Source organism: Protomyctophum bolini, assembly GCF_963924005.1.
Source record: "Protomyctophum bolini genome assembly, chromosome: 18".
Classification (NCBI taxonomy): Eukaryota; Metazoa; Chordata; class Actinopteri; order Myctophiformes; family Myctophidae; genus Protomyctophum; species Protomyctophum bolini.
In genome coordinates, this window is record NC_137879.1 from 25,326,770 (window position 1) to 25,337,632 (window position 10,863).

Genomic DNA, 10,863 nt, shown 5'->3' on the forward strand with positions numbered 1-10,863 from the left:
CTAAAGTGTTAGATCATGTAGGATGCTCGTATATCCGCGTATTTGCCTGGAGTTACAAGTAAACATGGTGGAATGAACACAGCATTGCTGCCCATGTTGCTAATATCAGTCCAATGTCCAGCACAGACACTACCATCATCAACCCCCTTTCTTTTTAAGGCACACAACAGAGAGAGGGAGGGAGAGGGGTGTCTGACAAAAAAAAGGAGATACGCTGGCCAAAGAATTCACATATCTCCACTTTATAGTTATAGGCCTATGATCTATACCGGTATATTAATTAGGCCTAGTGGTACCAGAATATATATCACCCCCTGTGTGTGTGTGTGTGTGTGTGTGTGTGTGTGTGTGTGTGTGTGTGTGTGTGTGTGTGTGTGTGTGTGTGTGTGTGTGTGTGTGTGTGTGTGTGTGTGTGTGTGTGTCCATACATCATCATCATCAGATATCATATCATCAAATAGTGAGGCAACCACACTTGCAATTTCCCAGAATTGCACCTTTCTAGTTTACTCTCGTAGAGGTCTTTTTCGATTCTCTTAGGCTAATGTAGTAATGCCCACCTAAGAGCCGCACTAAACCCCCATTTCAAACTATTTTGTTCTGCCTGAATCTGGAGAAAAAATAGTTTACATTTTTTTTGTCAAATTACCATACTTGTAACTTGGTCTGACATCCCTGTATTGCTTAGGTTCTTAGCCTATTTGTAGGCCTATTGTGTATTGTGCGGTGTCTGAAAACAGTTATGCAGGCAGCACCGTTCAACATCCCTTGGAATGTGACTGTCTTGTGAACAGATTTAGATTTATTTATTTTTAGCTTATATGCTATATTGAAATATAACCTGCTCTACTGTTCTAACATTTTTGTCCTACTGTATACTCTAGAGATATACAGTAGATTAGATGACCGAGAGTTGTGGAGTGGACCCCCTGTATCATGTCCCCGGCCCGGGCGACCCCCACTTGGCTGCACGTCGACTCTGTGGAGCTACAGGGTCACAATATTTGATGGGCCACCGATGTGGGTATAACCGCTTAATTCCTGAGCAGCAAACTGCTACTGCAGACTGTCCACGTTTACAGAATTCCTCCAGCAGCTCTGCTCTTCACCGTTCCACCAAGGAGCTCCCCCCTCTCTCTCTTCTTCTTCTGTGTGCGTGTACAGAACAGACTACAGACACGAACGCACGAGCCAGAAACGAAGATTCAACTTTGCACTATATCTTTAATATATTTATATCCTAATTATAACTTAGTTTTTTGGGGGTGTAAAGATGTTTGGCGCTAGTATTTTCATGTTATTCCTCTGGTCTTCTCTGGTGGTGGACTGCAACCCAAACCGCTCCGGGGAGATAGTGGTGGACAGATACTCCATACCTACCGACTGTCCCAGAGAGGTGAAGAACGGAGATTATGTCCGATATCACTACAACGTTACGTTTGTGGACGGGAAAATCTTTGATTCCAGGTGAGTGTGTGCCATAGGCCTATGCATAATGCATTCATTCATTTGTGAACATTTGAATGAATGCGTTTTCCTCTTGCGATCGAAGAAGAGAGACTAAACGTTTGTTGTTCTTTGTTAAGAAGAAGAAAAAAAACTTTTGCAAAGTAAACCTAAGTATGGAAACATGTATGCTATATATTTGTTTATCTGTTGTTATAGCTACAACTAATTCATGGTTGTGTATGTGGCGATAATCACAGGCGTGATTTGTGAGGTCACCTCAAATGAACTCCCTTTCTGCAATCGGCTTCATTCGCCTAAAAGTATTTTTCTGATAAAACTAGCCTAGTAGAGGCCTATTTCAAGACTACAAAAGACTATTGTCTGTCAACTATTCTTAAAAAAATCAATCAATTATTTAGCTTGCACCATTCAATGTAATGTTAAAAAGCGACCATCATGCTCCATAAAATGAATGTTTCTTAATTGTCTGTATCCGTTTCCCATCTTTTGTCTCCCTCAGTTATCAGAAAGGAGATGCAAAGGTCGGCCTCATCGGGGAGGGGAAACTGATCGCCGGAATTGAGAAGGGTATGCAGGGGATGTGCGTAAACGAGCGCAGAAAGGTCACTGTGCCCCCAAACATGGCCTATGGAAGCACCGGTGCAGGTAAGTGTCCAAGTGTACAATGTGTCCCTTCACTCCCTTGGTCTATAGATCTGATCACATATGCTTCTCAAACCTTTTCATGTCAAGATTGAGTTGTTAAAATGTTAAAAAAAATATTCCACATTTTTCGTAGGAGCTCAAATCACATAGTAGGCCTATAAAGGGCTATGTGGATTAACAGATTTCGTGTGTGTGTGTGTGTACACACACACACACGATATAGGGACCTCCAATCACTGTCTGCAGATGTACTAGTTATGTATATTGTATTAACGCACTCCACATTCCAGATTGATTAAAATAATGTTTAGTTCCAGATTGCAACTGAGAGAGTACAAAATAAATGAAACCAAATTGACCCATGTATGTCCATCTGTACTCTGTCAATAATAAAAGTCCACATACCTACTCAAAGATAAATGAACACTCAGGATTTCACATTGTAGTAATGTACTCTCTAAAAAGTAAAAATGGATCTCCCTGACAGTTTTGTTATTTTTTACTAATTGCTTGACTGATTGATTTTGACGTGTCCAGTGTTAAAGATCGAAGTGATGAGATTCTGGCCCATATGACTAGGGCTGGAACTATTCATTATTTTATTTTTGATTATTTCTATTGTGGGTTAATAATTAACGGGCAAGGTTATTCCAATCGGTGGCCGTGCTTGCACGAGCGTGTGCGCGTGGCAAAGTGCTCCAACCCGCCATTAAATCGTGACTACACCCGTGATTCAATTTATATTTATTAAAAAGTATATATATATTTTTTAAATAATCGATTGTTTGGATTAACTGTTGCTTCCCCACAGGTGATGTGGTCCCCCCAGACACCACGTTGGTGTTTGAGGTGCATCTGTTGGACCTGTGGAACAAGGCTGACCTGGTCATCACCAAAACCAAATCCACTCCCAAAGACTGCAAGCGCTCTGTGGTGCGCTCAGACTATGTGAGATACCATTACAACGGCACCTTGTTGGATGGAACAGCCTTTGACTCCAGGTGAGGTGCCGCCTGGAACGGATACCGGAGAACTCGCCAGTTTTCCAACTCGCTGCGGTTTAGTGCATTTAAATTGCATTGAATTGAGAGAGAGAGAGGATAGTTGTTTAGAGTTTAGATGAAGTAGGAATGCTAAAGTTTAAACACCAAAGTACTGAAACAATGTAATTCATTAGTAAACAATATCCTGAATTGGTAGGCCTACTATAATTGGTATTCACATAGGCTACTCAACTTTTTATCATTATCTAGCTGACCATTTAATTGCACGAAATAATTAATTAATCACTTTGGAAATGAACTATAACAGCTGTGGGTTTGACATACTACACTGATGATGTTCACTGCGGCGAGTTGGTAAACTGGCGAGTTCTCTGGATACCCCTGGAAAACTCCTGGGCAGTGGTGGGAAAAGTACTCAAAGTATCAATACTGCATTATAAATACTCTGTTACAAGTAAAAGTCCGGAATTCAAAATGTATTTGAGTAGAAGTACACAAGTATTGGTATCAAAATGTACATAATGTACCAAAACGTAAAAAGTACTCAAATCTACAAATGGCCAAAATGAAGTGGTAAATGTATATTTTGTAATAATAATCTAAATCTACAATGTAAAGTTTTAAAATAGTTTGGTGCCGTTTGGGATGGGTAGAAAGTGGAAATAGTTACTTGGTCATCAGGAATGACATTCCTACACTTGTATTCAAGAAACGCCATGCAGGGTCTAACGAACTGTGAGACTAAGTCCACGACACCTTTTAAAGATGCTGTTTACAAAGCTCTTTCACAGTCAAATAAAAGTAAACATTGTGGCCCTAATCTGACCTCACACTGATCTGAATCCCTTATATGAATGATGGTCCTTTTGCGTGTTAGTGTCTCTGTACTGTATCAGTGTTGGGCCGTCCAAACCAAGCACGATAACTACAGTATAGTTTAGAAAAAATTGTTCTAGATCAAAATCTACAAACTCACCAGTTGCATTACGGCACGTTGTGAGCTTGTAGATTGGCTATTTATGCAAAACATTTACAAAAAAAGGGGGAAATGTTTGATATAAATAAAATAGAATTACTATAATTTTATTTTTGTTTATCCTTCCCTGGGTTAAAGTGGTACTTTGTGTCGGAGATAATGTGTGTCTGACTTTGCTCTTGTATGAACCCTTGTAGCTACAACAGGCAGTCAACCTACAACACGATGGTTGGTGAAGGCTGGGTGATCAAAGGCATGGACGAGGGCCTCCTGGGGATGTGTGTGGGAGAGATCAGGAATATAGTCATCCCGCCCTTCAAAGCCTATGGAGAAAAAGGATACAGTAAGTACTAAGTTTTAGAACGCATGACCTACCTACAAAGTAAAGGCTTGTTAGAGGTGATGAGCTGTAGAAGACTATATGTTGGTTTATCGAATCTCCTGGAGAATCAGGAGAGAATCTACATGAGCTCACAAGTCACAACATGTCACAAGTGTTGTGAGCATGTTGTAGATTGTCTCTTTTAGCTATGAATACAGGTGTGCCTTGAGATTTAAACTTACCCGTTGGTGTGCCTTGGGTACAAAAAGTCTGAAAGTCACTGATCTATTAATAGTGTATTTATTTTCTCACCAGTGTACCTCTGTATGTCTGTCACTCCAGATAGGATTTCAATGCGAAAATATGAAAACAAATACAGCCCAACAATATCAAACAAGCTCAGTGGAAATCTATTTGCCTCTCTCCTCAGCAACACCTGTGATTGATAAACTTCATTAACTTACACAGGAAGTTACACGTTTAAATAACCTGTGGCGAGCCCCAGCATACACCCTCTAGTCACCTGGAGGAATATACTGTACACAAAAAAAACATAAATCAAATATATGGCTCTTACACTTGCAGTATGTTATAGAAGTTAGTATTTACAGGACGTTTTCATAATGCACCAACACCAGACAGAACAACAGATGTTTGTGTGGGAGATTACCTTATTGTAAATGTTATGCCAGAGTCTGGACTGTATGGCTTATAAAAGTGTCCCCTCTCATTTCACCCCTCAGGTACAGACATCCCACCTCATGCCACGCTGGTGTTTGACGTCCTGCTGGAGGACATCCACAACTCCAAGGACAATGTCACAGTGGAGCAGGAGGTGGTGCCCGAGTCGTGCAAGCGGATGTCGGTGTCGGGGGATTACATCCGCTACCACTACAACGGAACATTCCTCAATGGCGTCACCTTCGACACCAGGTTAGCCCTGCTTCCTTTACCTCACTGGTGTCCAGCCTGTTTTTGCGCCTTCATACATTGGACAACAGCTGAGAGACCCCTCACACGTACACACACTTGTGTTCAGACATGTTAACAATGTAAGCCCTATATAATAGCAAAAATAGCTTATCTACAAGCTCACAGTGTGTCGCATCATGACATACAGTACTTTGAGCTTGTAGATGCGCTATTTAAAAAATACAAATAAAATAATGTTTTGATATTTTTTAATATGTTTGACTAGTATGACAATATAATAACATACCCAAAATAGGGATCTGAGGTTGTGCTTCTCAATGATGTTGCTGTGAGTTACAGTAGCTACAGGATAATAGATCATGTATGACATATCACATTGAGCACACACACAGGCAGGCGGGGGATGAAAACAAGTCATCACCACCTCCAAACAAACCTCACATTCCGATCTTACATCTATAATGTGCCCCAAGGGTGTGTGTGTTTGTGGGAGGGGTAACTTTCACACTCTGCCATAAACAGACAGGGGACCATAGTACTATCATGCTCTTTTATTTCCAATTGGGAGAGTCTATTGGAAGACTTTTGTCCCCAGTTTCCATGTTACCTTTTAACATGTATAACCTCTATTCATATTATAAATAGAGGTTATGGCTAAAATATAATCGGACATATCAGCTGGAGTTGGAATGCCAGTGGCACGCAGTGACGTGTTCTATCAGGTTTTCACATGTCGTCCTTGCAATAGAACTGTAGGACCAGGTTAAAAACCAGGTAAGTTGACCTTTAAGAAGCCAATAAACTGTTAAAACTCAACATTTCACTTGAGTGATGTCAAACCTAGCTAAAAATCCTTCTCATACTCATGACCATGAGTAAGTACTTGAGTGTTTTTGTATAGGAAAAAGCTAAAACAATGTAAACTAAATACAAATCATTCTCATCCATCATCACTTCTTTAGAAGTGTTATCCGTCACTGTTGTCTGGTGTATTTTGAGGCTGTAAATTATTAGTTTGCCGTATGAGACACGAACAGTAAACACAAAAGAGAAAGTTGCTGCAAAAAGGGACACTTTCTTTTTTAAATAACTCAGGTTACATGATCCCACATTTACATTTTCATCCTTTAGTTTAGGTACAATGGGTCCCATACCCATTGGATTACTGTAGCATCTTGCTCTAGTTCTAGGACACTGGGAGTCTGACAGTTCTATGAAATGTATAAAAGTACTTACTTATTGATGTTTTCCTGTCCACAGCTACCAGAGGAACAGCACATACAACACATACATCGGGATGGGTTATGTGATTCCTGGCATGGACCAGGCTCTGCTGGGAGTGTGTATTGGGGAGAAGAGGAAGATCACCATTCCACCACACCTGGCTTATGGAGAGCAGGGAGCAGGTCAGTCAACTCACAGGACCAGAGCCATTGAGATAGAGTAGAGTCATCTCTTAGAAATGTTTAATTAGATTGTTCCATTTATTATTATCTTCTAACTATAAATGCACACTCTGTGCGTGTACGTACGTCTGTAATCCACGTAACTCGAGAACCGTTCTCCCCACAGACTTCAAATTCGACAGACACGTTCCACACCCCCACAGGGAGTGCAGTGCCGGGTGTCGAGTAGGTCGGATCAACGGTTGTCCAGAAACGCCCCAAAAGGCCTCGGCCTCTAGACAGGGTCCGTGCCCAGTGTCCATATATGGAGCTGGCCTGTTCTGACGTCTGCATCTCTATATTTGGGCATGCCTGACAAAGAACTCCATATATGGGCATAATAGGGACACAGACATTTTATCTGATGTAGAGGCTCCAATGGGCACCGCTCTAGTCAGATATAAATATCAAACATATCAGACAGTACTATGCTTCCCAAAAGGAAATGCATGCTTTTAGTTCCGTCTGACCAGAAAGCACGGATCTCAAAAGCAGAGGCACCCATCCCCCCAGAAAATCAAACCCATACGAATGTTTCAGAGTCAAATTTTTTATCATTACGTCTTTGTCTGTCCAGGTAAGGACGTCCCCGGCTCAGCTGTGCTGGTTTTTGACATCCACGTCATCGACTTCCACAACCCCAAGGACAATGTGGTCGTCCAGGTCACCCACCGCCCTGAGGTGTGCAACGACACCAGCGTCGTCAACGACCACATCGACTACCACTACAACTGCACTCTGATGGACGGAACTTTACTCTTCTCCTCGTGAGTCGCTTGCACATCAACCCAACACCACCATAATATTCACACAGTGGCCATTTTGCTCTTACATCAGCGACATAAAAGTGTAAGATCAGATCAGGGTAAATGGCTTGAACCCTAGTCAACAAACAACAGGGTAAATAGTCACATATTAGAGTGCAGAGAGAACAATGTAGCGCAGCAGAGATACTAGGAGATACCAGGTAAACACCAAACCTAGCAGCTGTCTAAACAACATTCTTAACATTTATGGTAAAAAAAAGTATCCAACATATAGTATTATTTGCAATTTAAAAAAAGTTGACAAAACCTGACAAGAAGGGATGAACTAATATATCGAGAGAACAAAGGGTGACAAAGACAATTGAGTTCTCACAGGGTGTGAGTCTGAACTGAAGGTGTCTAGACATTGAATTGAAGGTGTGTCTGAAGACTGTGGTGGGTGTAAGTTTCTCATACACTGACCTCCACATGGACCTTCTGTTATCTTGACATTTTTCTTCCTGCTGTCTTTTTATCCTAAACTGCACTCCTGTCTCTGGCAGATTTAGTTGTTAAACAATACCCTTGTTCACACATATCATGCTCAAATGTTCTTCTCAGGGGTGACTATGCGAACGTTCAGAGTACAGTACTGGGTGCAAACAAAGTGATCGACGGCCTGGACGAAGGGTTGACTGGCATGTGTGTGGGAGAGAAGAGGGTGGTCACTATTCCTCCTCACCTCGGACACGGAGAGAAAGGAGGTGAGAAACCATGTCTGCAGTCCATAGTATGTGTCTATGTGTCCTACAGTACATAATCAATATGCGCAACATACTTTTGAGTGCATGCATACACCGAAGTACTGTATGAATCTTTTAGAATGCATGTATAGTTGAACCAACCAAGTGCCCTGTCTAGTGGACATCAGATGTACTACACATAAATATTTAAAGCATTCCTGATGGGTCCAAAAGATGAAATTGTCTAACGTTATGCCTAGTAACGTCAAACCTTACACTTACAAACGTGAACATGAAAATGTTTGACAACCGCTGACTGACCTTAATCTCTCTCTCTCTCTGTGTCATTCAGCTCCTGGTGTGCCAAGCAGCGCTGTGTTAGTGTTTGAGCTGGAGCTGGTGGCCATAGAGAAAGGCGTTCCACCAGGATACCTGTTTGTGTGGATAGAGGACACTCCTGCTGATTTATTTGGAGCCATGGACATGAACCACAACAAAGAGGTTCCAAAGGAGGAGGTAAACTGACACTGATATTAATCTTAAATAGAAGCAAAATTAGCAGAAAGAATAACCAGTAAGTTAAGTGCTTTACAGAGTTGAACGTAATCGGCGCAGAAAGCACTAAGCAACAGAGGGTGAGAGAAATTTCTCGCATCCAGTCCGTCGCAACACAAGCAGCATTCCTTGACACAAGCAGAGAAAAGTACCCCTGGCGACCTTGGGCAGCAGAGAGCAAGGCTTGTCCTGCTCCCAGCCCCAGCCCCCTCTTTTCCAAAAGAGGCTTCCACCTTCAGTTGTAAACATGGAACGGCCATGTGATCTACAATAATAATATCCTGCTGCATTGTAGCCAATGCACACATGACGCTTGTACTTATGACAGTCATGTTTCAGGGCTATCTTATCACTAGAAAAACCATCCAATGTTCATCTTTCAAAATCAAATTAAGCACACAGGAGCTTGGGCATAAGGGACTCACCTCACATAGCAACACTGAACTTCATATTTTCTCCATAGCATAGCCTATTGGCCTATGTTATTTATTTAAATTAACACCCAGAAAATGGCCAACCGAGCACATTTCGATCTATAAGGCAGTACATATTTATATGTAGCCTAAAGAGTACATGAAAGGAAGCCAATTAAAAGAAAATTCTATGGAATTTCACACAGCTGGTGCCAAATGATTGATTACATCACTAGCAAAAGGTGCAAAACTGGACCAATTCAATTAGAATAAACAAGTTTCAAGCTTGCAAGGCGTCGCGGTGTGAGATTGTAGATTGGCCAGCACAGGCAGTGGTATATATTATTGCATTGCATGCTGTACAACAGTAAATGAAAGGACATCATTTAAATTACAATCTGAGTTACAACCCATACAATCTGAATTACAACCCATCGTCAAATATTCGGGAAAACAGCGAGAGACTACTTCAATTATGATGATATAGTGTAAAACTCACTTCAGTTATAACTACATCTCAACTCATAACAAAAAATAAAGTGGCACGTCAGTACAGTTTAAACATACAGTATTTGAACGTGGCAGATCCATCCAGCTCACCACGTTGCATGTAGGCTAAAATAGATCTACAGCAGAGGGTGTCACAGCTGCCATCTAGTGGATGAATACGTGATTGCACATAATCAAAAGAGACTCCAGCAACACAGGCAGGGCATGTATGTATGGGCAAGTAATGAACGACGAGCATTGCATGTGTTAACTCACCCCAACACAAGTCAAAACAGACTCAAGGCTTTTAGTATTTCTGGTACTTTTGGATGAAAGCGTAAAGCATGGGCATACAGGTGTATGCCTGTGCCTGTTTTCATGAAAAAGTAGTAAGTCTAATACTAGGACTTCAAGGGTACTAGTTTTATACACCGATATTCATCTCACGTGATAGATTGCTTTTTTTCGGCAAATAAATTTGGTGAGAGGGACAATACGATAACTAACATGGATGCAATTATTTTTTGCCATTTCTAGTTTGGAGAGTTCCTCAAGCAACAGGTGACAGCGGGCAAGGGTCGCATGAAGCCTGGCTTGGGCGTTGAGGACATCATCGAAGACATGTTCAACAACCAGGACAGGAATAGTGACGGCGTCATCACCCCTGATGAGCTCAAAACCAAAGTGGAAGAGGACAAGGAGAGAGAGAGACACGAGGAGTTGTGATGAGAAGAAGATGGAGGTGCACTCTAAAGGTCCTTGCAGAATGCAGACTGATGCGTTTTTTGGCAATTTTCCACCAGTTATTTCCAAAAAATGCATCAGTCTGCAAAGACCTTAACTCAGGGACTGACCCGAACAACAATAAAACATCCAGAGACTGACAATTTGTTCTCCATGCAGAATAGTGTTTTAATATTATTTTTCAATGACAGCCTTTTTCAAACAGCGGGAAGAAAATAGTGCAAAGGGTTTCATCGAAATGGATCTGTGTTTGAGTGAATGATTGTGTTACATAAAGTGGTGTTTCAAAGAGATTGCGTGGAATATGTTGAAAAGCAAACATGCACCTTTTGTATTATCCCTGATGTTCTCATGGAATAAAATGTTTTTAAGAAAAAA

General features: G+C 41.4%; 1 protein-coding gene across 1 annotated transcript; it reads left to right on the forward strand.

Moving 5' to 3' along the window:
* Positions 1-1,070: 1,070 nt before the first annotated feature.
* Positions 1,071-10,822, forward strand: LOC308333342 (peptidyl-prolyl cis-trans isomerase FKBP10-like). The gene is made up of 10 exons (XM_080789693.1): positions 1,071-1,467; positions 1,970-2,115; positions 2,927-3,116; positions 4,293-4,438; positions 5,161-5,350; positions 6,611-6,756; positions 7,373-7,562; positions 8,163-8,305; positions 8,637-8,800; positions 10,279-10,822. Exons 1-10 carry the CDS (start codon positions 1,274-1,276, stop codon positions 10,465-10,467), a joined length of 1,698 nt encoding a protein of 565 aa, XP_080645819.1. The 5' UTR covers positions 1,071-1,273; the 3' UTR covers positions 10,468-10,822.
* Positions 10,823-10,863: the final 41 nt, after the last annotated feature.